At 35.9% G+C, this 27,611-nt stretch overlaps 2 protein-coding genes across 3 annotated transcripts in view; one reads left to right on the top strand and one right to left on the bottom strand.

Annotated features, from left to right (window-relative positions):
* The window catches only part of LOC5570418 (muscle-specific protein 20), a 184,286-nt gene that overhangs the window by 9,393 nt on the left and 147,282 nt on the right, over window positions 1-27,611 (top strand). The window lies entirely within an intron of this gene.
* The window catches only part of LOC5570420 (protein takeout), a 38,756-nt gene continuing 33,210 nt past the window's right edge, over window positions 22,066-27,611 (bottom strand). For both annotated transcript variants that reach the window (XM_021843070.1, XM_021843064.1), the window contains exon 5: window positions 22,066-22,476. In XM_021843070.1, the coding sequence (XP_021698762.1) occupies window positions 22,160-22,476 (317 nt within the window). In that variant the 3' untranslated portion in view covers window positions 22,066-22,159. The remainder of the gene's footprint in view (window positions 22,477-27,611) is intronic.

Below are 27,611 nucleotides of genomic sequence, written 5' to 3'. Positions count from 1 at the left end.
AGAAAGAACGATAAACAGTCAAAAGAAGGAAGTATTCTGTCATTCTCGGCTATACACATTTTGGCAAAAATGCTGAGGATGGTAAAACTCGAAAGAACCGCCAATTAAATAAAGAAGGGTGCATATTAGATGGCCAGTTCGTTCACCACCCTGAAATGTATAAAGTTACGACAATTATGAGTGCTAAAAACTTTTCGGGGAAGTGGGCTACTCGGGAAACGGGATATTCGGGGAACTGGCATTCAGAAAAAGTAGCACAACCCATTGAAGTAACTGCAGTAATTGATTTTTCTTTTCGCTGATAATTTGAGCTGAATTATATATAAAAATCTTCAGTGCAAAAATGTGTTCCAATAGCCAAACTCAAAAGAAGAATTAATATTTGAAAGAAGGGTAATTTCTGGATAAATTATAAAATGCTATTGGCAATAACTTTCCTAATGTGCTTAAACTTATTCAAGAGCGAATGATTGTTGAATAAAGTGTTATTTTGTATCAATTGACTCTAAAACAAGCCTGATGTCATCAGAAAGATTCATTAGAAACATAAAAACGAAAAATTGAGAAATTCTTGGTTTCAGACTCATTATGCCAAACGACTATTATGCCAAACGACTATTATGCCAAACGACTTTATGCCAAACGGCCTTATATCAAACGACTTTATGTCAAATGACCTACCACCGGAGTAGACAGCATGATGTTGATGTGATATAGATTGATTCGAATTGGACCGCAGTCAGCCTGTACAAATCAGCAAATTTTAAGCGTTGATAGTGACAGCGAGCAACTCTGAATATAGGCTATCTTGAAATCAATCGTCACATTTCTTATTTTCAGTGGAAACTAGATGTAAGGCTTCTGGTATCAAGAGTGCCTATATTACGTAATATCAAGTCTGGTCTGAACGTAGCGTTAGAATGGATCAATTTCCATACCTTCATAGATCATTGGAAAATAAACGAATTTCGTATATTTGCAAATGCATTACCCTCGAACGAATTTCTGAATGTACTGGAAATACTATTTCATGTCAAATTAAGAGAGTTATCCAACAAAAAACTTAAACATATGCCTTTTTGACCCATTCTCATCCTCGACGATGGTACACTGTAACCTCAATTTACAAACTAGATCGGGGGTTCGTAAATTGAATTGATTCGTGAATTGGATCAGTGGTTTTTTTTCAATCTTCTGTATCTCGAGATTCTAACGAGCTAGTAGGTTGGTGTCTTTGGCAAAGTTCTTCAGCAGATCAAAAACGATCTGGCAGTGACAAATCTGATTGTAAATTCATCTGCTAGGTGGTGCTAGTAGAAAATTTCTTCTTTCATCGATATTTCAAGATTCTGATAAACTGAAAAGTTTTCTGCAAATCAAAAGCTATCTGATTATGATTATTTCAAAATTTCTATATTACTAGATTCAGATAAGCTAGAGGAGATGTGTCTTCTTCGTTAGTGTTGTTTAGCAGAGCAATGTTTATCTTGGTGTGAAAAATCTGATTAAGAATTCATTTACTTGAAGGTTGGTGTCTTTGGCAAATATGTGCATACTGCTAAGCTAATCAGTTACAACTGAGCAATCTGATTCAAAATAGTCTGTAGAGTTTTAAGGACTGTTCATTTTATAAAGTGGACACTTTGTTTATGCTATATCTTTTTTATTTATAGATACATTCGACATCGGTTTTCTGTGCATCGTTCAACTATTATTCTACAATGCTATGAAAATATAAGATCTTAGAAAATGCTTTTGTTTGAAGAGCTAATTAGTTTTTCCAAAAACTCCTAAGAAGAGCTGTTCGTCAAATTTTAACATTATTTTCCGTAAAACAAAAATCCTAATTTTTATGAACAAATTGTATGGTATAGCTTAAATAAATCAATTATATTCAACCATTCTCTGACATTGGGTAGCTTTAGTGATTTACCCATTTATGGCCAAATTTGCTGATACACCATCCTTTCACTCCCAGCAAAAGAAAAAAGTAAAAAGCGTGTTCAAAATTAGTTTGGTTTACTAATGAAACTATATTTGTACAAACGAGAGCTAAATCGTGTATTTTAACTATTGTCTTAAGTACAAACTTTACTGTTTATAGTAGTTTTACTAAAAAATCTCATACTTTTAAAATCTTGTACACATATTTATCGATCTACAGCAAATTGTAAATGATTTTCTCCGTATATTTTAATTGGTAATCTCAGAATAACATATTATGAAAATAATATGTGGAAAATAAAATCGAATTTATTACAGCAGTGTTGCCAATTTTGATGATTGTCAATGTACTTTGAAAAGTCTTCCAAGAATAAAGCAATTGTGTTTCTATTGTGCTTTAAATGTGACGTTGAGGCTAAATAAGTAACTCTATGAAGGCGTAACTTATTTTTCATATTAGTACTATATTAAGACTTCCGTCAGAAGGTACATTCAACCAAAAAATTCTACTCATATCAGTACCCTTCAAATTGAAAATAGTTTTCTCTAAAAAATATAGGGTAAAAATAATATTATTATAACTGTAAAACTGTTGTTACAAAAAAACTTGATTTTTTTCATCAGCCTTCTGATTGATGATGCTTTTGAAGAACAATCCTTAAAATAAAAATTATATATTGTCGAATTTTTCAGCCAATTTCTAACAATCATTGATTTTGATAACCTCCAAAAATCGACCGTTCTAATCGTTGTTCCATATTCGTGAGAAATTTAATTATTTTGGACAACTTTCATTATCACAACATTGTACAATACTAATCGAACGATGTGCAGAAAACCGATTGAAATTTCATTGATAAATTAAAAAGATACAGCATGCACAAGGTGTCCACTTTATAAAATGAACAGTCCTTAATCACCGTCGATTGTTATTTCTGCAGATTCGCCGACAAATTTTGATTATCACCGAAAATTACCATTATATGATTAAAAATATGTTCACAAGATAGCGTTTTCAAGATTTTGGCTATAAAAAACTTTATAAATGCTTAACAATTTATTTTTGAAACACCTCCTATGGCTACGTTCATTGTTTAGCAACCAAGTTTAAATTATTTAAATTTGTGTGGGAAAAAAGCATTACACTTCAAATTTCTTTAAATTACATTTTGATGATTCATGTTTATTAGCATTATGCACTCGGTACTGAACATATAAAAAAACGAATATTGAAAATCGTTAAAAAATTGACTTGAAAAAATATTTTGATTTTTAAACAATATTTGTCTTACATAGAAACACAAAAAAATATACTCACTTTTTACACAATTTAAGTAAAAAAATCAAGTTAAGGACATTGACTCATAGACATTTTTCATGACTCATATCATATTTGTTTTAACAAGTTTATGTTTATCATTAACAAAGTTTGTAATAAACTAGACGTATACTTCTACTCAGATTGAACTAACTTTCAATATAGGCCTGTTCACGAGACGTTTCAAATCAGCTTATCTCTAAGCACTTAGACAGTTCTTCTATGGAAATGTCAGACCCGTGTATGCAGCGGTCCTCCAACGATGTAAACAAATGCATACATGGACCTGTCACATGAAAAGGCCTTTTATCAGAATATTAGTGTTCAAAATAAACATTGAAACGGTCGTCTATAACACTTACATTCAAATTATACACAACAGGCATAATTTTAGTTGAGCGGAACAGTACAAATTATGCTTATGTACAATAGGGCGATATTCAAAGCTGAAAAGGCAATAGATTGCTCTTTTTCAGTGGTAGTAAAAACGAAAACCTGAAGCAAATAAAGCACCACGGAAGATAAACTAAACACAATAAGTTATCTTTTCACATTACACTTGATTTCTAATCACTACTTTTTCGATCCAGTTTCCTAATTGCTAGTAATTTACGTTTTTCATTATTTTCCATACGTTTTGACAGCTCTTGACTACCATTCTTCCATGCGCTTATGTTGGAAGTTTGAGAAATTTGAGAATCCAGCGTAGCGCGATCAAGGGGCCCAGATAGCCGTAGCGGTAAACGCGCAGCTATTCAGCAAGACCAAGCTGAGGGTCGTGGGTTCGAATCCCACCGGTCGAGGATCTTTTCAGGTTGGAAATTTTCTCGACTTCCCAGGGCATAGAGTATCTTCGTACCTGCCACACGATATACGCATGCAAAAATGGTCATTGGCAGCTCTCAGTTAATAACTGTGGAAGTGCTCATAAGAACACTAAGCTGAGAAGCAGGCTCTGTCCCAGTGGGGACCTATTGCCAGAAAGAAGAAGAAGCGTAGCGCGATCAGTGTTTCCGCTGGCGCCAACTGTTAGCGTTTAAGAACGAAATAAACAGTAGTTACCCTATTGCTCAAAGTTACCAGGCTACTTAGTAGAGATGGTCAGGTCGCGGGTTTTCAAACCCGAAAACCGATCTGAACCCAAACCCGACGGGAAGGCTTCAAAATTATCGGGTACCGGTCGGGTTCGAGAAGGTCGGGTTTGATGAGAATTGAGAAGTAACTACGGTGTTGTAAATGAAACAATTAAAAAAAACATCATATTTCTTAAATTTGGAACCACTGTGACTCCAGTACAACCCAGAATATCTCCGTCATTGTTTTAAATTCATCATGAGCCTCTTTACGTGCCATAAATTCTTTTGTTCTTCTGACTTTTACTGTGCGCCGTGTGTTGGTGCTTTCTCGCTCTCTCTCACGGGAAATTTGAAAATGGTGACGAGAATGGTTTGAAAAGGGCGCACAGTAAAAGTCGAACGTTTTATAGCATATTGATTGGCAAATGACTTGTACTTTTTTATAGTATACTGAGGATGGTTTCAAAAAAATCTAATTAAAATTGCTGAAATGGCAGCTTTTGGAAAATGGCTTGTCGGATGTCGGGTAGTGAGAGCTTCCTTTGCCAAAGTTACCATATTGACATAGACGACTGTAGAAACTTTGTTACTATAGCGCCACTTATCGGATGAATTCCGAATCAGATTTATCGCTGTCAGATAGCCCATGATCTGCTGAACAACTTTGCCGTAGACACCAACCAATCATTCAGTATTAGAAACAAATATGCATAATTTAATTCAATTACAAAATAACGATAATTTATAAACTAACTTTATTTTCACCCAAATTATCCACAACACAGAACTCTTCAGATTCCCGAGTGCTCTCGCTTGAAGAGATTTGTATTTTGATGGATGATTTTCGCCCTAGTTTCAAAAAATATTTGTCTTCTTTCGTTGATGACAATGAGTTCATTTTCTATATACTTCATATATTTTTGCTATGTGGTTTTACACATATCTTTGATTCACAATAACATGGTTTGTTCAGTCTCATTGAAATAAGTTCAATGCGTGAGACACATTCGAATATTAATGTGTCGATAACATACGGAAAATTATTACAATAACAGAACATTAATCGATTAAATTTATATGTTTTTCGATTAGTTGAACATCACCGGAGCCTTAAGTGTCTGTCATATGTATCAAAACTTTATATTGAGCAATTCTCGCTGAAACCAGGCCGCCATCGGCACCCATCGTTAGAATTCCAATTTTATGTCACTGATCGCTAGCTTTCGATAAAACTTAAGGGTGGTCCTTTTTGTTTTCTCAAATTGGTGGACCCCTCGTACGCCAGCTAGCTAAATAGTTTGCAAAAAAGCCCATTTTTTGATATATCTTGGGTATTTCTTCACGTGATATGTCTCATATTTCCCTTGGAACACATACCAAACTTAATGGCATCGTATAGAGAAAGGATATAGCTTTCATTTGAAGTTAAAAAAAATCCGGCGGCCATTTTGAATTTGGCCGCCATCTTGAATTTTGTTAGAAAAATCGTTTTTTCACCATTAGCGCACCGCCCGTTTTGAATTCTGAGATCACCATCAGAAAGCTGAGGAAAAATTGCGTAAGATAGGCTACAGAAACTAGGTGTGCAATGGTATTTACCCTATGAAATGAACGATTTTCTAAAACATGTTCCACGATTTTGACGTATATGGCGAGTGCAATCAATGCAAACATCATTTTTGGTACAACAAAGATACAAGTTTTCAATAGTTGGTGTATTTTTCGAGTCAGATGAAGAATAGGAGTATTATTTAGAGTGATAAAATCTGGCGGCCATCTTGGATTTTGACGCCATCTTGATTTTGACTAGTAGAATGAATTTTTCACCTTGATAGCACTCAGCATGTCGAATTTAGAGGTTACCAATTAAAACAAGGTTACGTATACTCTTCTTCTTATTATTATTCGTTTTCCTGACGTTACGTCCCTAGTGGAACCGAGCCTGATACTCAGCTTTATTAGTTATAAATACAGGTTATTAAATAGGAATTTACTTTTATAATACGATTTTTAATAACAGAATATTTCTTCGACACATCTTTGAATTCAGTTATTATGAATAAATAAATTTAATGAATAAAAACCGTCCAAAAACATTGATTGAAATAAACAAATTCTGAACTGTTCAACAGATTGTTCATTTCTATCAATGGTTTTAGACAGGGACGAAAATACTCAATCTACCCTCGCCTACATTGATACTTGCTGGGTAGAATCTTCGTTGATTTTTATTTGTTTTTATCCTCGCCTTGACAACACAACAAAGATTGGCAAAGCGCTTGCCGCAAGATTGTCAGTTTCCTTTTACCCTGTTGATACTCAACCGCATTATGATCATCGGAAGCAAAAAATGATATTCATTCTGGACAGCTTGACTTTTTTACATTCCGCTTCGGGAAATTGTAATTTTTGCACAAAGCACAGTAAAGACGCGTCAACATCATCGATTCCGTGCATCAGATCGTTCATTACCCGTAAAGCAGCATATTTTTTAATTAGTATGAACCTCAATGATAATCAATTTTCTAAAACTGACACTCTTCTGCTTCTGATAATCAAAAACACCAGCGACGTACGGGCTTCGTTGTTTGTTTTTTCATCTACTTTTGTGCCATCTTCATTGGTGCTATCATTTTGGTGGTGGTGCGGTTACTTTGATGGTGGCATAAATGTCAGTGAATTGAGTATAGTGAGCATGATTTTTTTCGTCCCTGGTTTTAGACCAAATAAATGAAAGAATTAATGCTATTTTTCAACTCGCAGATATGCAGAACAATCATTCAGGTGACAAATAAGCGTTAAAAATTCTACTAGTTAATTTATTTTTGAAGCTTAGGGGCTGGCTCTATTCCAGTAGGGACGTAACGTCAGGAAAAAGAAGAACAAGAAGAATAGTAAGTGTAACGGTGGCATTAAAATTCAACATGTTGAGTGTTATCAAGGTGAAAACTCATTCTACTACTTAAAACCAAGATGGCGTCAAAATCCAAGATGGCCGCCAGATTTTTTCACTCAAAATAATACTCCTATTCTTCATCTGACTCGAAAAATACACCAACTATTGAAAACTTGTATCTTTGTTGTACCAAAAATGATGTTTGCATTGATTGCACTCGCCATATACGTCAAAATCGTGGAACATGTTTTAGAAAATCGTTCATTTCATAGGGTAAATACCATTGCACACCTAGTTTCTGTAGCCTATCTTACGCAATTTTTTCTCAGCTTTCTGATGGTGATCTCGGAATTCAAAACGAGCGGTGCGCTAATGGTGAAAAAACGATTTTTCTAACAAAATTCAAGATGGCGGCCAAATTCAAAATGGCCGCCGGATTTTTTTTAACTTCAAATGAAAGCTATATCCTTTCTCTAAACGATGCCATTAAGTTTGGTATGTGTTCCAAGGGAAATATGAGACATATCACGTGAAGAAATACCCAAGATTTATCAAAAAATGGGCTTTTTTGCAAACTGTTTAGCTAGCTGACGTACGAGGGGTCCACCAATTTGAGAAAACAAAAAGGACCACCCTTAAGTTTTATCGAAAGCTAGCGATCAGTGACATAAAATTGGAATTCTAACGATGGGTGCCGATGGCGGCCTGGTTTCAGCGAGAATTGCTCATTGTTTATTTACTTTCTGTATATTTTTTAATCTTGCAAGAAGCCTTTTAAGGCTTTTCATTTAAAAATAATTCTTGATTGCCGGAGCAGTGTAGTATTTTTGGAGTAAAAGATAAATATTATTATTTATTTGCCGAGTTATGCAAGCTCGTCAATCAAGCATTGCCCTTGGGGACGTGACCAGCGTAACCATTTTGAAGTTAAACAAGCTGTGAAAGTGTGCAAACTGAATTAGATGCCATGCATGCTTTAATTGTTATTATTTTCCCATAAAATTTAATCGGAATTACACCATATTGATTGCAGCGAGCATCGCCAATTAACGATGCACAAATGCCTTCGCATGCCAATCGGACCCATACATTGTAATGATGGAAATTACATTACATTACTTCAACCGAAGAGTCGAACGAAAGCAGCCAAAGTTACTTGGGCGCACATTGCGATGCCTCGGATCCATCTGTTTACCGTTCGATCCGAGTATCCACCGAAAACGATAATGAAAGGCTTTTAATTAATCGCTTTTCATGTGTGCAAAGAGCCCATAATCAATATTGAGCATCAGCACCAACTAGGCGAAGGGAATAGTCGTCTTTACGCGCAAAAATGCAAAGCTTTCTTTCTGGGCAGTGCACTGCTGCAATACTAAGATAATTGTGTGCCTCTGATTCATTTTAAGCAATACATATTTTCTCAATCAATAAACAAAAATATTAAATCTGAGTTCTAAGCCCTTCTGTAAATTGTCAAAAATGTTGAATAAGTCTCAAAATCTAATTCCGGCACTGACAGAGGAAAACTAATAATTAACTAATTGCTTAAAAGCGCATGTAGTATGAAAGCACGCACAATTTGAAATCAAGTTACTCAGGATTTCAAAAGCATTCTAAATCAAGCGAACGTTTTTGATTTGGGGAAAATGTTTGAAAGAAGTGAGAACTATTAATAAAAAAAATCAAAACTCTGAAAACTTTTTTCAACCCATTCATACGATTTTTGACTGATTGTATTAAACCTTGAGAATTCAAACAGAATTCTTGTAGAACTCTTCTTCCAAAATGTATGCTTTTCCACTGCTTGACAAATATTCCAAAAACATCATCTTTCTGAAAAAAATCACATCCAGCTGAATCAGAGGCACTAAAAATATTCTAATTATAAGCATTGCGTACTGCACCACGGTCAAACGAAACTGAAAATAACTCAATTAGAAAGCCTTCTCTGCTGACCAACCGAACCAATAAATTGATGCACCATTACAGCACAATCATTATTGTTATCGGACAGCAAGCACCCACTGCACCGTCAAACCGTATATTTATGGAAGCACGTTCGACTAAAATACACTAGGGTACCAGTACACATGTTATACTATACTATCAGTAGTTTCCCCTTCCCCTTCGCATTAATTTCGCAATATTCATATCATATTCCAATGCTGAATATTTTTGGCCTATGCCTGCTACATAATATCTTCTGCTCCTTCTTTCTTGCATTACGTCCCTACTGGAACGGAGCCTGCTTCATAGCATAGTCTTGCTTTAGGCGCTTCCACGTTTATTAACTTAGTGTTTTATTTACCAATTGATCATTTTGCATGTGTGTATCGTGTGGCAGGTACGAAGATACTATATGTCATGGGATGTCAAGATTATTTTCAACCCAAAAAAATCCGCGACCATTGGGCTTCTCGTTTACCGCTCTTTTCAAGTGGAGGATATAATGACAAGAATAAGGGATGATTCAAATATTACGTAACGCAAAATTTGTCAGCTTTTGATTGGAAAATTTAAAATTTGTGTATGGACCCCTGTTGCGTTACGTAATATTTGAATGATTCCTAAGATGAGGTTAAAATAAATGTGTAAGTCGTAAGTCAAAAATTAGTATATTTACCTTGAGCTCGCCGATCGACGGCTTCTGTATGTGAGCACGCTGCATATTGAAGGCAACCCCAACTGCATTCTTTTTCATTTTTTTTTTTCTTAAAAGCGCACCGACCGCTCCAAGTGGTTCGGTATATGAATGGTGTTAAAACTACACCATAAAACAAAACACTCGCCATTAATGAAAAAAGGCAGCGCGGAGTCGCGTGAATGCTCTAATCACACCTCTACGAATCAATGGACAAACAAAAGTGCAATAATCGGAAACAAGCGTTTGTGAAGACAAAAAATAACATGTTGCAGTGCAGCAAAAAAAAATCACCTTTGTACAACTAGAGGAAGGAATTTTTCCGATCGTTAGGAGGAAAGCGAAAACGCGGCATCTGCAAATAGGCGCAGTTCTGCGGAATAGCTATGCATTGGAAATCCGTACGAGGGAGATAGTGGTATACCATAACCGTCCAAGATGGTTTCGATATTGAAGGGTTTATTGTAGCCATAATTTGTTCGGATAAGCGGCGATAATTTTTGATAGCCTTTGGCGATACATTTGCAGAAGAGTATTAACACGTTTGATGATGAACACTAATGTAGTGCGAACAAAATTTGCAATAGCTACTGTTCAAAAAAATGGCAAAAAACACTGCTGAGATAAAAAAATATCTGTTGGCAATTCGAATAAAAATGTTCACACAAGTTTGAACCAGCTTGTGAGAGTACTGAAATTAGAAATAACAAATTGGCATAAATGTTTAGCACTTGAATAGGCCTTCGTTTTTGCCTTGAGTCATTTACGCTGACTTAGAGTGATAACTACACAATTTTTAATAATCCAATATAAACCATCATGATTTATTATAAGTCGATAGCAAAAACAACAAATCAAACGTGTGTTGGAACAAGGGATGCGGATATATCAGCATGACCACGTAGAAATATGGAATCTTCTGCAAAGTTGTTCAGTAAGTTAGGGACTACCATTGTTTGAACTTGTTGAACTTCCAACGTTGCACGAATCAGTCTAATCAGCTTCGTCGGAAAGCCATGTTCCATCATTATTTCCCACAACTCGTTTCTTTTAACTGAATCGTACGCTGCCTTGACATCAATGAAAAGATGATGAGTCTGCAAGTTGTACTCCCGGAATTTATCGAGGATCTGTCGCAGGGTGAACATTTGATCCGACGTCGATCGGCCCTCACGAAAACCAGCTTGGTATTCGGACTCTTCAAGCGGTCTCAATCTGTTGAACAGAATACGTGACATTATTTTGTACGCCGAATTGAGGAGCGTCATTCCTCGGTAATTGGCGCACTCCAATCTATGCCCTTTTTTGAAGAGAGGGCAAATGAGGCCATCCATCCAGCTAGCAGGCAGTTCTTCTTCCTCCCATATCCTTAGCAGTATATGGTGAATTATTCTATGCAGCTGCTCTCTAACGTGCTTGAGAAGTTCGGCCGGGAGCTCATCCTTCCCAGTTGCCTTGTTGTTCTTCAGCTCTTTTTTATCGCCTTCTTAACCTCATCTAGAGATGGAGTCTCCACAGCTTGACCGTCGTTGTCGATGTTCATTCTGTTCTCCGATGCTCTATCGTTCCCTCCATTCAGTAATGTTTCGAAGTGCTCTTTCCACCTGGCAGCCATCGTTTTATCTGTCAGCAAATTACCTTCACGGTCGTTGCACATGACGGGAGACGGCGCTGACTTTCTCCGCACGCCATTGACAGTTTCATAGAATCGTCGCATATCGATCTGTTCCATACAGTTTTGCGCCTCGGCTATCACGTTCTCATCAAACTCTTTTTTCTTCCTGCGATGGATTCTCTTTTCGGCTGATCTTGCTTCCCTGTACCGCTCTCTGTTCAGCCTGGTACCAGACACTAACTTCCGACGTCTGGCCACGTTCTTCTCATCCGTCACCCTCTGGCACTCCTCGTCGAACCATCCGCTTCTGGGGCGTTTTCGAGCAGTACCTATCACTTCTCGTGCTGTTTCACTCACCACTCCATGGATTGCATTCAATAGATTGTTGAGGTTTTCGCTCACATTGACCTCACTTATCCGCTCGTCCAGCTTTTGGTGGTATTCAGCTGTAACACCGTCCGCTGAGAAGCGCTGGATATTGAATCACATTGTTCGCTGTGGTCTTGAATTCTCCACAGTTAATAACCGCGTTCGAATTTTACTGACAACGAGGTAGTGATCCGAGTCAATTTTAGGACCCCTGAAACTCCTAACATCGGTGACATCTGAGAAATGTCGGCCATCCACCAGAATATGGTCTATCTGGTTGCAAATATCACCATTTGGATGCCTCCAGGTGTGCTTCCGAATATCCTTGCGTGCAAAGTAGGTGCTGCAGCGAAAGTCACTAGTCGTAGACCGTTGTCATTGGTAACGGAGTGAAGGCTCTCCTTACCGATGCACTATAGGCCAGGGACGCAATCTGGCGGGACAAAATTAATAACTCGGTAACGAAGCGTTTCCGGTATTTGGTGTCTTCAGCAAAGTTTTTTGTAACAACTAGGACCATCTACTGACATAAACGGATAGTTCGTCAATCGTCCGCATAGGTGGCGCCAAAATCTAACTTTTTACTTTGACGTTCTAGAGACTTGGCATGTTCGGCAAAGTTGTTCATTTTGATAAAATAATCAACTCTCTCAAAAACGTCAAAATTCCACAGCCTACTGTTTTCGAGTTATTGGCGAAATTAGAGAAAATTAGTGAAAAAACGATTTTTTTCAACGAATTTGACATTTTTCCTAAGAACCATGTCATATAATATTTTTTGCTGATAAATATACAACGAACGCAAGCTCTGGTGGAAAAAAAATAATAATACGACGCAAAAAACTAAGAAATCATGAAAAAACTTGAAAAATAGAGCAATTTTTGAACCTCAATATCTCCAAAAGCGCAAAAAATCGCAAGCTCAAATTTTCAGGCAACATAGAGCAATACTTGATAAAATGGATGTCAAAATTCCAGAGAGGTATATTTTGGTGTTATTGAGATTTTTTAAATTTTTTTCGGGTTCCTTTCAATTACGCGATTAATATTTTCCTGGCAAATATTTAAGTGTATTTTTAAATTATCGGAAAAATATATTTTATCATTTCATGAAATTATTATATCTGCTCACAGTACAAGCTGGCTTTGGATTTCATCTCGAATTCGTTGTCACAGTTTTCCGGAAGCTCAAAATTTAAGCAAATCCGGTGATTAAACACATATTTAAGGTTAAACAACCTAACAGTTCTCACAATCGAAGGAATCTCCAAATTGATACCTTTGATCTGTATCCTCTGTTTCAAAACATCCAAGAATCAACGCTCTTTCCGCTTTAAAACAAATCTACAAGCTCCGGACAACAGATCGTGCGCTCTGAAATTTTAGAATTTAGAGATATCGACATGAATATGCTTTAAAATTTGATTTTCCGTGTTAAAAGTAACACATTCAAAAAATAAATTGCTCACTTCGAACCATGATGACAACAATTAACTGACACACGATCAAGTATTTCATGGCATACTATATCATTTCAATTATAGAAGTAAAACAATTATGTACCCAGTTTTAATCTACACTTTCATCTACATTACTCAATATCAACTCAAGGAACCGCTCTTAAATTGAATTTCATGGCTACTATGATGGCTTTTTGAAACAGTTTTCTGAACGTTTTTGTTCCACGACTCGTTATTTCTTGAAGTCGATCGTCCCTTCAGATTCCTCATGGAAATTAACTGTATTGGAGAAATATAATCATTGTAAAAAAATGATAGATCTCAAAAACACCAAAATATACCTCTCTGGAATTTTGACATCCGTTTCATCAAGTATTGCTCTATGTTGCCTGAAAATTTGAGCTTGCGATTTTTTGCGCTTTTGGAGATATTAAGGTTTAAAAATTGCTCTATTTTTCAGGTTTTTTCAAAATTTCTTAATTTTTATGCGTCGTATTATTATTTTTTTTCCACCAGAGCTGGCGTTTGTTATATATTTATCAGCAAAAAATATTATATGACATGGTTCTTAGGAAAAATATCAAATTCGGTGAGAAAAATCGTTTTTTCACTGATTTTCTCTAATTTCGCCAATAACTCGAAAACAGTAGGCTGTGGAATTTTGACGTCTTCGAGAGAGTTGTTAATTTTATCAAAATGAACAACTTTGCAGAACATGCCAAGTCTCTAGAACGTCACAGTAAAAAGTTAGATTGTGGCGCCATCTATGCGGACGATTTACGAACTATCCGTTTATGTCAGTAGATGGTCCTCGTTGTAACAAAAAACTTTGCCGAAGACACCAAATACCGGAAACGCTTCGTTACCGAGTTATTAATTTTGTCCCGTCAGATTGCGTCCCTGTCCCATAGTGCGATGATCGGACGGAAAAAGTCCTCTCTTCCGACCTGCGCGTTCGCATCTCCGATGACGATTTTCACGTAGTGTTTTGGGCACTCTCCATAGGCCTTATCAAGGCCTTCATAGAACGCGTCCTTCATGTCATCAGGTTTGTCGTTCATCTGCTTCCCGATCACTATGAAACCAAATTGAAAACGTGTTTTTTTTCTCTTATTAGCAGGTGAAATCAACTCACCTGTAAAACATCTGAACTGCTACGGCAAATGGAATGTAATATGTAGTTAACAAAATGTTAATAAAATCTTAAATTTGTTTTACCAAATTAGGATGATAGTGTTGTCTAATAACACAGAACACCTAGATATAAGAAATGAATGAAATGTTTGGAATGATACTAATATAGAAATTAAAAAAAAAGATTGATAGGAAACTGACAACTGGCAAGCGCTTTACCAATCCTTGTTGTGTTGTCAAGTTGAGGGTAAAAACAAATAAAAATCAACGAAGATATTACCCAGCGAGTGTCAATATAAACGAGGGGATATTGAGTATTTTCGTCCTTGTTTGAATATATGTATAACAAAACTTGTTATCAATTAATTATTAAGATCGAAAAGAGATCACGAACATTTGATGTCATTTATCATTCGATGGCATTGTCGATCTTACAGCTCAAAATTCAACGATAACAAGTGTCTTCGGATAGATAACAAAAATTAACTAGTAGGCCTCTACACAAAAATCGTTCTCTCTTTTTCATTTTTTAATGAAATTAGTAAACACAAGGCAAGTAAACGTCAAAAACCCATGCAAAATCAAAACAGTGCAGAGCCCCAATCATAATAATGAAACATGTTATTACCTGAGACGAGGCTTGCGAAGACGATTTTTAAAATAACAATTATAAATCCCTGAAACAAGAATCGAAAATACTCAGATTTTCTTCCCAAATACTATTAAGGCGAAGTAGGCCGTCATTGAAATTTGTACGCGTCGTTGATGATTGTTGCTAATTCATTCCACGATTTCGAATCAAAGAAAATCAGTTGGTTTTGTACTGACACAGCTGAAAAAGTATCAGCATACTTTATGTATGTTAGCGCGTACAGTGATACTTTTTCAAGTCAATATGAACTATCAAGACTGAGTTTTATCACTTTGAAATGCAAGCTGAAAAGTCATCATTGTTGCCAAAATGAATGACGGGCTACTTAGCCTTAAGACTATTCGTTCAGTTTTGTTCGATATAAACTTCAAATAACTCTTCAATCGATTGATTTATGTTAAATTCAATGTAAATACATGATAATCAACCAATCTTCATCATAGTATGAAATTTTATACAAATTCTTTTCATTCATAATTGTGTTTTACATGGTTAAACTCAAAACACTTTTGTAGGTGATTTTTTTCGATAAATTCTTAACTGCACAAAATCTTCGATCTACATCAATATTCTCCAATTCAGTGCCAACTGAAATGTTGTCAAACAGTATCTTGATTATGGATTTCCATGTGTTTACATACTCATCATCAAAGTTACACCAAAACATAAATCCGACATTCAATCATATGGAACGTTATAGAGGGATTCCACGGAGGCATGCAAGTCGATTCTGATCGACCATTTCAAAAATATCTGAAACTTTGCACAGTTTTTCAGTTCCATCTAAATCGTCATTTTCCGATATCAAATCTTCAAGTTGAGTCACGACTAACTTTTCAAAAGGGTGTATGTGAAAATGGTTCAAAAATATTCAAAAAGCTGCACAGCAAAAACGGTTCGTTCGATTGTTAGACAACTAAAGAAACAAAGTTAGACAACTAAATAAAGATTCAAAAAAAAATACACACAGTAAAAAAAAATTTTTTTTGCATTAAAAAACATCATTTTTGTCACAAAAACTCAAATATCTCAAATTTGGTGATGGTAAGCCAATAAACAAAAAAGTTATGACATTTCAAATATTTCACAAATTTGACACTTACACAGCTAAAAAAATGGTGTAAAATTAAGTTTATTTTCATGCACATATTTGGAGCATCAAAATAAACCTAAATTTCAACGACCAATCCATTATTTTTCAATCGAATTCACTTTAAATTTAAACGATCATGTAATATTCAACCATTTTTAGTTGAAAATTGAATGCATATTCTTTTAAATTTACATGATGCTGTAACATCACACGAATTTGATTTATTTTTACAGTAGACTTCAGTTTACATCACATTGAAAATTAAATATTTTTTTCTGTGTAGTGAAAAAAAATTTTTTTTTCATTGTTATTTTTTTAGGACCGCAGTTTGTTGCTGAATTTTTTGTTAAGGGTACCACATGAGGTTAACAAGTTGTTTTCATGATATTTTATTTAATTATTCATAACTATTATAGCATCTATTAGAAAGTTAGACGCGATCCAGTGTTGTGATCTAAAGTCTTGATAGTGTCATATTTTTTATTGTACGTAACTGAAGAAAAATTCTCTCAATAGTGTTGAAACCTTTTGATAAAAGAAACCTATAAGAAATCTAATATTGAAGACAAAAGCTACAAAAAAAGTTTTCTATACAGGTATACGACTAGTTTACCTGCAAAAAGTTTACCTCGTAGAGAACAAGGCGGGTCTATACCCAGGTGATCTAGTAAACGTAAAGCAGGTCGGTTTTCTCGGCGCTGGTTTTCTCCACAAAGTTAAAATCTGATTACACCTGGGTATAGACCCGCCTTGGTAGAGAATAGACTTTGTTAATCATATTTGGGAGAAAGCGAGTAACTTCAACAACATCAAAAACATGATAGGTACATACCATGAACATACTCACGAAAAAGCTAAAAATATACTACCACTATGGTTATAAAAGATTTAATTGTAAAATTTTTCTTCAGTCAAGCAAACGACACCAAACTAGTCAGTAAAAACTTAAAAGTGATTTTGTTCATTAAAATCTAACGAGCAACATGAGTAGTCGCTTTCTCAACTGTTGCAGGCCGTTTGCAGAAAAAAAGTGTTCGAAAGAGCTACGAAATCTCACCGAAAGCACCATAGATAAACTGAAAGCGGCTGGTTATGCTCCAATGTCTACATTGAATACGAATTTACGCATTTGTACGTCCTGCCGTTTAAACGTTGACAAACGGGCAATCTGTACATCATCGGTGGATCAGGTTGCAGGAAGTTCGAAAACAACAACAACTGAGGAATTACTAGATGCACCGACAACAACTGAGGAGTTACCAGAAGTACCAAGTGCAGATAGTCTTGCCACGGTACCATCAGCGACATCTGTTTCAACCAGGCATTGCAATCTCATCTGATCACTTTGATCATCTTTAGATGGTGAAGGGATATTATCAGTAATCCAAGAGCGCTTTGATATGATGCCATCTCTCTATCTGATGATGATCATATCACAATAGTCCTAAAAAATGGACGCAGTGATCCCACACCCGACAGAAGAAGATCTGATGATGATCTTGGTGCTTGTTTGGTGACATCTGGGTTTTTTTTCCTTTTTTTAATTTGACTATACTGCTACACTGCTCATGTTCACATGGTCGATGTAAGCGCCATTAACAATTGTAGCATTTTTACCACATGATTCAGCGTATGAATGAACATACTATGTTTTGTAATCGATAGGGCGTTTGTTCTTATCCTTATCTAGATGAAAATCACGATCAAAAAAACTCATATTGTTTGGACTTTCTGTCCAAAGAGAAGGAATTTCTAAAAAATGAATTCCTTTATAACAAGAAAAACGTTCAGTTTCTTGGGACACATCTCACAAGATCATTTAATAAATTTTATTTAGGCTTTCTTGAATTGTGGTGTAATCTACGAAAAAAAATCTGTCAAGTATAATTTTATTTTCAATGCCTAATGAAACAATCCTTCATTCCCTTGAACATTTTTATTTTTAACAATAATAAATGGTAATCCAAACTGATTATATTATATGTATGTAATTTCTTCATCGTTTATTGTGGTTGATATGAAGTGTTTCTACAGAAGCGCTCCATTACTTGATTCTTCTGCTTGTGAGTTGGGTTTGTGGCCCGACAGAAATAAAACACACTATGAGCATGGCCGCAAAACAATAGAAGCATTCCACCTCAACCTATAAATATATGAGAAATTATAATTAATTTCCTCACAGTACGAATTATCTACTTACTTCCGTTGATTAATATCCAACAGATGATTCACAATTCTGTTAGAACAGATAATACCATACGTGACAGCCGGGCTGTTTGTAATGTTTATATCCAGGCTTTTGAATGCACGGATTGCTCAGATGAGAAGAATTCATCTTGAATCAAGGGAGTCAAAGATGCAGTTCAAAAATCGATCAAAGAGCTCTAAGATAATACCTTATTATTTGATCCGTATCTTGCTCAGATGATCGAATGATGAGATGAAATGCAATGCATGGTTTCAACAAATCAATCAGAAGATGAGTGCATCCAGAAGGTCAACATCGAACGCTTCAACGAAGGGATAGCTGGAATAAAAGTGACTCCGATTAAATGGACGAAGATGGGTTACGTCAATTATCCCGAGAAAAAATACCGTGAAATCAACGAAGCTGTACGAAGAAACCTCTTCAAATCAGGACCTGAGGATGTGGAAAATACAGACTACGATGAGGTAATTATGAATATGAAGGAAAGGTTCTCGAATCTAGCCACGACAAGGAAAGAAAAATTATTGATTTTGTCGATGCTGCCAAGCTCGTGGTCTATTCAAGACGCCATTGATGAGTTCAAAACCAATAGAAATACAGCAAAAGAGGCAAAACAATTCAAAAATAACTGTCTTGCAACCAAAAATGCTAGGTCGAGTACTTCATTAACAGATGAGATAAAAGAAAAAATAATTCAATATTTTGAAGACGATGAAGTAAGTAGAGCTATGCCTGGCCAAAAAGATTATGTATCTGCAAAAAAAAGATGGAAAGCGTCAAGCAATCCAAAAACGATTAATGATGAGTACTTTGAAAGAAGCGTATACACGCTTCAAGGAAATTAACGAAAATATTAAGGTAGGTTTTTCCTCATTTGCAAGCCTTCGTCCAAGGCAATGCAAGCTTCTATCCAATTCAGGAACACATAATGTTTGTGTGTGCACAACACACGAAAATATTAACCTAATCTTACATAGTTTGAAAAGAATCAATTTATCAAAGGATATTAAAATGTTAACTGGTAGTCTTTTGTGTGAAAATACAACATCAAATTGCTATCTACGATCTTGTTCGGATTGTCCAGATTCTTCATCATTGGAAAATACTTTATTCGCTGAGTTTGAAGAAAATTATATTGATCAGTTATCATTTGAGCAATGAGTGACCACGGATAGGTGTGACCTAGAAACTATTGTAAAACCTGTAGATGAGTTTGTGTCATTTTTTTGCTTGAAATTAGAAAGTTTAATTCCTCACGACTTTATTAAAACAGAGCAATCCCGCTTTTTTAAAAATACGAAAAATGCATTACAAGATGGTGAATTTTTAGTCATTTGTGATTTTTCTGAAAACTATAGCTTTGTATTGCAAGATGAAGTGCAGTCCCATCACTGGAACGTACAACAAGCTACAATTCATCCATTCGTTATTTATTTCAATGGAAGTACGCAAATTGAACATTTTAGTTTTATTGTAATTTCCGAAGATTTAAGACACGACTCAGTATCTGTAAATTTGTTCATTGCCAAAATGATTAACTTTTTACGCGTTGATAAGGATAAAGAAATCAGAAAGATATATTTCATGTCTGATGGAGCAGCATCGCAGTACAAAAACCGTAAGAATTTTTCTAACCTATGTCAATTTAAATCAAAGTACGGAATTGATGCAGAATGGCATTTCTTTGCTACGTCACATGGCAAAGGTCCTTGTGATGCTATTGGAGGAACCATAAAGCGCATGGCCACAAGAGCAAGTTTAGCCAAAGAACGTGAGCATCCATTTAAAACTGCAAAAGAACTATTTGATTGGGCGAATCGCAGAAAAGAAGAAGATTTAACAAAATTATCATTTTGTTTTACTACTACTGAAGAGTACGAATTAACGGCATCAGAGCTCAGCGAGCAATATAATAACGCGAAAACGATCCAAGGAACCCAAAAATTTCACTGTTTCATTCCATTGTCAGAAAATAAAATTAAAGCAAAACTATACTCGAACTGTACTGATAATGATGCAAAAGTGTTCGATATTGTAAAAAAAATGAATAACAATAAATAAATAAATAAGTATTAATAAAATGTTTTCATGATCTCAAAACGCATACCCAAATCCAAAAGTTTATATATAACATTTAGAAACTCATCGATCATACTCTAAAAAAAATATCCTGGTAAAAAAAAAATTATTTTCGTGTAATCTGTTAATTCATTTTAATTTATGCATATATACATATATGTACATATAATATTTATACATATACATAATATTTATACATATAATATACATAATACTAATGAATACATGAAAACGACTTGTTTAATTCACGCAAGGCTCTTAACAATAAAATCAGCAACAAACTGCGGTTCCCGTAATAATTTACACCGAAAAAAAAAAATTTTTTTCTACTAAATGTGAAAATTGTGACATGTTTGAAATGTCATAACTTTTTTGTTTATTGGTTTACCATCACCAAATTTTTATGGTAGATAGCTAATATAATGGACCGTTTTCCCTCAAAAAATTACGTTGGTATTCCGATAGGGTTTTGAGATATTTGAGTTTTTGTGTCAAAAATTATGTTTTTTAATGCAAAAAATTTTTTTTTTTACTGTGTGTATTTTTTTGGAATTTTTTTTTAGTTGTCTAACTTTGTTTCTTTAGTTGTCTAACAATCGAACGAACCGTTTTTGCTGTGCAGCTTTTTGAATATTTTTGAACCATTTTCCCATACACCCTTTTGAAAAGTTAGTCGTGACTCAACTTGAACATTTGATATCGGAAAATGACGATTTAGATGGAACTGGAAAACTGTGCAAAGTTTCAGCTCAATAGAAAAAAATGAATTAAAAAATTTACCAAATTTTGGTGCTGTTGCTTGGAATCACTCTATAGTTCCATTTACAATAAATTTTAAAGCAATCTTTCAACTGCGATCGATAGCTAAGAGGCTATTACATGTATTAAAAACATATATTTTAAATCTTTGAAACAAAAAGTTAAAATATTCATATTTTCTTCCCAAAAACTTCCAAGGTTACCCCTTTTTACGGTACTTACAAATATTGTTACCTGAGACATTATTTTTAATCAATTTATTTTCCATTGCAGGTATGTGATGCATCCTTAAATCAAGTAACTCCAAAGAGTAAGTAAATTAATCTTGTTATATCTACAACGAAAGATGGCTAAAATTATTCATATCCATATCGTATTAAATTAAATTATTCATATCCACAATCGTATTCGAACGGTCATCGCAAAAATGGGGAGAAGGGCGAAACGGCCATGAAAATGGCCTCCACAGAGTTCTTCGCTGAACGCAAAAGTGAAATCGAAATCATCTGAAATTAACAGGCGACCAGTAGTGGAAACGGGTAAACTCCCCTACACGGTATATCGCGCTTGCCACTGACTGCCTACTGTAGAGGGGCTATATATCGCACCAGCAAGACCTGAGTGAAACGTATTACGATGATGAACGTATATTTTACCCATCGTGTGTGAACATATCCCATAACGTCAGCAGCTCGCTTGCTTTGCAGTGAGGATCCGCAAAAAATCGATCCATAGTTAACTCGATGGATTCACGTAGGAAAATTCATTGCACTTGATGTCAAAATTCACGGCTTTCGGGTGAATAACTTCATTAGTTCAGTTTAACGAATAGACGAAAAATTTATTTACAACAAACGGCTATAGGAATGATGCTGCAATCGATACAAAATGAATAGTGCTTACCTTACGTTTTTTTAGCCGGAACGCGGTAGATCAGCCACGAAATACTCAGCCGGAATTTGGAAGAAGATGTTCTGCATGATGGCCAACAGGATGTCCTCGATGGTTTTGGCAATGATGGGCTTCAACGCTTCGGACACGGGTCGCCAGTTGTCGTTCAAGTACTGGTTGGTGCTGTCCTCGAGGACCTTTACGCCTTCGAAAAGATTGCCCATGTGAAGCTTGAGGCCGGAGATAGTGTAATCCACCTTGGTGGCCGTGACGTTGTAGAACACGTGGTTGTTCTGCTCGTACAGCGTGGTGGTCGTCTTCATGATGATGTCCATGTCACCTGCGGATGATGCAAACGTATGATTTTTAGAATACTGAAACATCCATTTACGTTAGTTATAATTACGTAAATTCCATTTAAGTACTTCAATTTACGTATTCTCATGTAAATGAATTCGATTTGAATGCATTTGCGGCAAAGAACTATTACTTAAGAAGTAGATGAAAAACCGAATTCAGTACTATACCATTTAATTCCACTAGAGTTTGTATCCTTTAACAGATACGCGTATTTCGACCTCAACTGTAAGGCCGTCTTCAGTGTCGTGTACTAGACTCGACTTCTACCATTACTTATTAATGTTTTGTACACTCGGAACATTTAAGCTTCTAAGGTAACTAAAACAACATTCTAGAGATTACTATATCCTCCATGATGATCGAAAGTTTATCTTTTTGAACTGATGCACTCCTTGTTGTATTGATATTCAGACTTATCAAAGTAACCAATTATCATGGGCAGCTTTATCATTTCAATTCATGCTCATGCTAGATCCAACAATTATGCTGTATGGGCCTATGCACGGGTTCACTATTTGACGTTTTAACGGTGCCTTGTTATTTATGTGACCATGGAAACCAGTGAACCCGGCACCTCTCAAACGTCAAATTAGTGAACTCGTGCTTGCACTGGTCCATTATGTTTTGAGTTCAACGCTTAGGGTTATCCAAGTATTCCTTCGAATTTGAGACATCCAATCAATACGCATAACCTATGATTTTTCTAAAGCAAATTAACAAGTTTTACTGAAACAGGCTTAATAAAGCATATCAAAAAAAAAAAAAACTTAATCCATCAGGTTATGAGGCATACGATTGCTTACGGTTATTCATAAACTCCTTTGAGAACAAACAATCTAATCTATAAGTGTTACCAATAATCTCTTGCAGGTTCATGAACGAGATCAATACATACGTCAACTCAAACAAAAAAAAAGTTTTGAGATAAACGATTGTGTAAGGTTACTTTTCACATGATTTGAGTTCAACCATTGTTTGCGGTAATGTAATAGTAGTTTACGCAACAAGTTGTTTGCAGCACGAGGCGTACATTTATCCAATGAGACTTGTCGAGTTGAATAATTACGATGAGTGCTGTAAAATTCGAGTTCTGCAACGAGTTGCTTACAACATTTTTTTTTTTTTGCAATATCGTAGAAGACTGCTTAAGGGTATCAGAAGGTATCAAAAATCAAAAATTATTTTGTATTTTCTGAAAATTATTGTGTAATGATCCATTACGCAACTTAAAACAGTTGCGTCATGAAAAAGGCATTTCGTAATAGTTATTTAGCAATTTCTCATCGTAATAGGCTGTTTTTCATCACGCCAATCTGTCATGAAACGGCCTACTTTCCTGCAGTGAAGTGTGCAGTGCGGGAATAGTCATTACGCAACTGAAACCAGTGCTGTAATGGTTCATTACGCAACGCTTTCTCATTACGCAACTGTTTTGAGTTGCGTAACACATCAGTTTTTTTAAAATTGTAAAATAATGGTGAGTGTATTCCGATATAATTTTTGATACCCTCAAGTGGTCTTCTACGAAATTGCAAAAAATGTTGTACGCAACTCGTTGCAGAACTCGAATTTTACAGCACTCGTCGTAAATCATCATTCTGCAACTTGTTCCGTAAACTACTATTACGTAACTTATTTCAGTTGCATAATGACTATTACCTCACTGTATGATTTAGTGCAGGAAAGTAGGCCGTTTAATGACAGATTAGCGTGATGAAAAACAGCCTATTACAATGAGGAATTGCAAAATAAATAGTTTTGAGTATAGGCCTTCGAAAATACATGCGTAACCGAAGATCTCTCGGAAGTTTAAACTATGCAGTGAGCAACTGCAAGGGACATGGAGGTCATTATTTTGTCTTTGGTAGAACTCTACTGTTTGAACCTGTATGGGTATTATCCACGGTATTAACCACGAGCTTGCGCAACTCTACGGTGAACCCAGTATCCAGAAGGTCGTCAAAGCTGGAAGGGTACGTTGTGAGAAAGCCGGACAACATTCCCGCAAAAATGGTGTTCACCTCAAATCCGGCCGGTAAAAGACGAAGGGGAGCGCAACGAGCTAGGTGGTTTGACCAAGTGGAGCAGGATCTTGGAAGTGTGGGGCGATCGAGAAACTGGAGGTTAGCAGCCATGGACCGAGTTAATTGGCGTAACATTGTGGCGCAGGTCATGTCTTGAAGGACGTAGAGCCAGCAAAAGTAAAGTAAAGTAAGAGTATTATCCTAGTTCATAGGGTCAGCGCCGTAATGAAGTCTCGTGGTGCCCTTGGCAAAACGCTCTTTGGGCGCCCCTAACTTAATTTTGTTTTCATGATGCAAGCTTGTATGTGATTAAAGTTTTCGTAAAATTTTGAACTAATCATGCTGCTCAAGCTGTAATTTATGCATATATGTTTGGAGAGCATCTTTTTAAAAGATGTTCCGCGTGCAACTTGGGAAACGGTGCACATAAAGCTAGTATTACTGTATAAATGCAGTTAAAGTGGATAAAGACCTCGTAAATGTAAAGTTAACTAACTCTCTGTATACGTTTTATGTGTATAACTTGTAGGTTCAACAGCATGGGTACTTGGGATACTAGTGATTTGCAATTAAAGATTCTTAATAAAATACTACGACGACTACTTTATAAAATTCTTATAGAAATCCACAAAAAATATCATGTTGAGACTTAAGTATTCATTAGGGCGATACAAATTTTAAAATAGTTTTAAAATCTATTCTCCCATACCTATGCTTTTTACCATATTTACCGTAAAAATAGTGTTCGGTGAGATTTTCAGCTTCCTGGTGGCCCAAAGACAATGTAGGTTTATATGAACATTTCTATGGAGAAATTTTGAGAAATGTTCCAAACACGCTAGTACTTTAATGTAAGTAGAAACTTATCATCCCATATTGAAAACTCATTCTTCAAAGCTAATGAAGGATGTTGCTGAAGAAACAAATCCCCTTTGAGCAAATTCTGTTTGAGTTTTTTGTACATGTTTGCAGGGCTATAATCCCATATTAAGCTATATTATAGCAAATATACTCAGGAATATCTCTTCTGCTCTCTGTCGGATTGAATTTCTCTCTTCAAAAAAATTCTTTATTATGGTTTAAATAATGAGTTTTTACTATGGGATGATAAGTTTGTACTTACATTACAGTACTAGCCGGTTTGGAACACATCTCAAAATTTCTGCATAGTAATTTCCATATAAACCTACATTGTCTTTGGGACACCTTCAAATCACCACCTAGAAAGCTGAAAATGCCACAGAACACTATTTTTATGGTAAGGATGGTAAGGAACATATGGGAGATTGGATTCTCAAACATTTTTAAATTTTGAACCGCCCTAGTATTCATACCTTTAGAGTACATTAAAATACTAAGTAAATACTAATAAGAGAATACAGTTAAAAATTTGTATTTCGTTAAGATATCAATAAGAAGTTTAATTAATTTAAAAATGTAGTTAACAGGGCTTATAGGAACTATATCGTGAATAAGGGCGGTTGAGAAGCCATTTTTGGCTGGTATACTGCCTAATCGTACCGGGTTTATGGATCGAGAGATGTAAAAAATATAGCACGTTGGTTGAAGAAAAAAGGAAAAAAATATTTATCTTTAGCTTTACCCAAGTTGATTTTTTTGTAAGCTGCCTTAGACTTGAACTAGTCTTTCCAGGGTCTTTTTGGATGATTCAGTCACGTATCCCATCTGCTCCATCGATGCTTCTATCTTGCTGAACCTCGTATGTAAAGAAGAGAACTGTTGAAGGCTGGAAATGCCAACAGATGTAAGGCAAACAAAATTAAAAACGAAGTGAAGTGAATGATAACTTTGACCCTAAGGAAATCGAAAATCAATTTCATTCATATTTCCAAGTGTCGTAGCACAGATTGCAGTCATCGGAATCCGGATGTACACTGGAACGACCGAGAGAGCGTGAATTTAAGACAGTTTGGTTCGATGAAAAAGAGGCCGGTCATTCCTGAGTCTATCCGAATTCCAAGGCTTATCAGGATAACGACACCAGGACTGTCTATTTTGAAAATCACCCATAGCAACAATCCTGTTTCCATTCAAAATTAACCACTTCTAATTCTAGCATGCTTCACAAACTTCATCGTCGGTCCTGTTTTGTTTTGGGGCAAAACCCAAACGTCACGCCTTTCAAAAGCTTTCACAGCCGCTGTATGCTGATTGAGGCCACAGGGCTTACAAGCATTGTAGTAAAGCGTTATGTACACATATACGGCTTATTTCAGTACTCAAGATCGCAGCTTGAGCTTGAGCTTGATTTGTCACCCGTGGTTGCTACTCCAGTATTGCCAGATCAGCTACACTTACACAAGGAACCAACCAGATGACTGCTTGGGATCAACAGACACCCTCAGTGTATAACTGCTGGTGATCTTCTATGTTTAGGCAACAATAATGGTGCCTGCCTGACGTGGCCAGACAAATGAGAGGAAGGGGAAGAAGTTGATGATGCATTGAACTGGCTCCTACGGTAGACCGTACATACCACTGCGTCTACGCCAGTTCATGCGGGAAGGGGTAAGGGGTAAGGTAATTTTTATGGCAGAGAGGCTTGCTGGTTTTGTTAGCAGGCTGCCTATGTATCAGGCGTAAGGAGAGGCGTGCTATAATGATGAAAGAATGAAAGCGTAGGGAAACGGTTTATTCTGTCCGACTCGGGTTCTAGCAAATGCTATGAACTGTGATAGATCAACTGTGATATATTAAGAGTGGTAGATACAAGTAAGTGAAAAATACAACTACAAAGTACGAGGAAAGGGACGGGCCTGGGATTGAACCCATGACCTTCTGCTTATGAAGCCGAAGCGGTAGTCATTAGAGCACCAACCCCGTCTTATTTCAGTACTCAAGGTCACACACAGTGCCTAAAAGTACTTAAATATTTTAGATAGAGCCTATTGGCACTGAAAACCCATGAAGCTGCTCATATACCACTTATAACAGTGCTTAGTGGTAACCTTGGGGCCTTCTTAACCCTCTCTTTTCCATGGTAGCACAGGTGATCCACCGATTTTCGACGAACGCTAACTAAACCGAATCGCTACGATTAGCTTAATAATAATTGGTATAAACTTATACG

This window comes from Aedes aegypti, chromosome 1, assembly GCF_002204515.2.
Source record: "Aedes aegypti strain LVP_AGWG chromosome 1, AaegL5.0 Primary Assembly, whole genome shotgun sequence".
Taxonomy (NCBI): Eukaryota; Metazoa; Arthropoda; class Insecta; order Diptera; family Culicidae; genus Aedes; species Aedes aegypti.
This window is presented reverse-complemented; position numbering and strand designations above follow the sequence as displayed.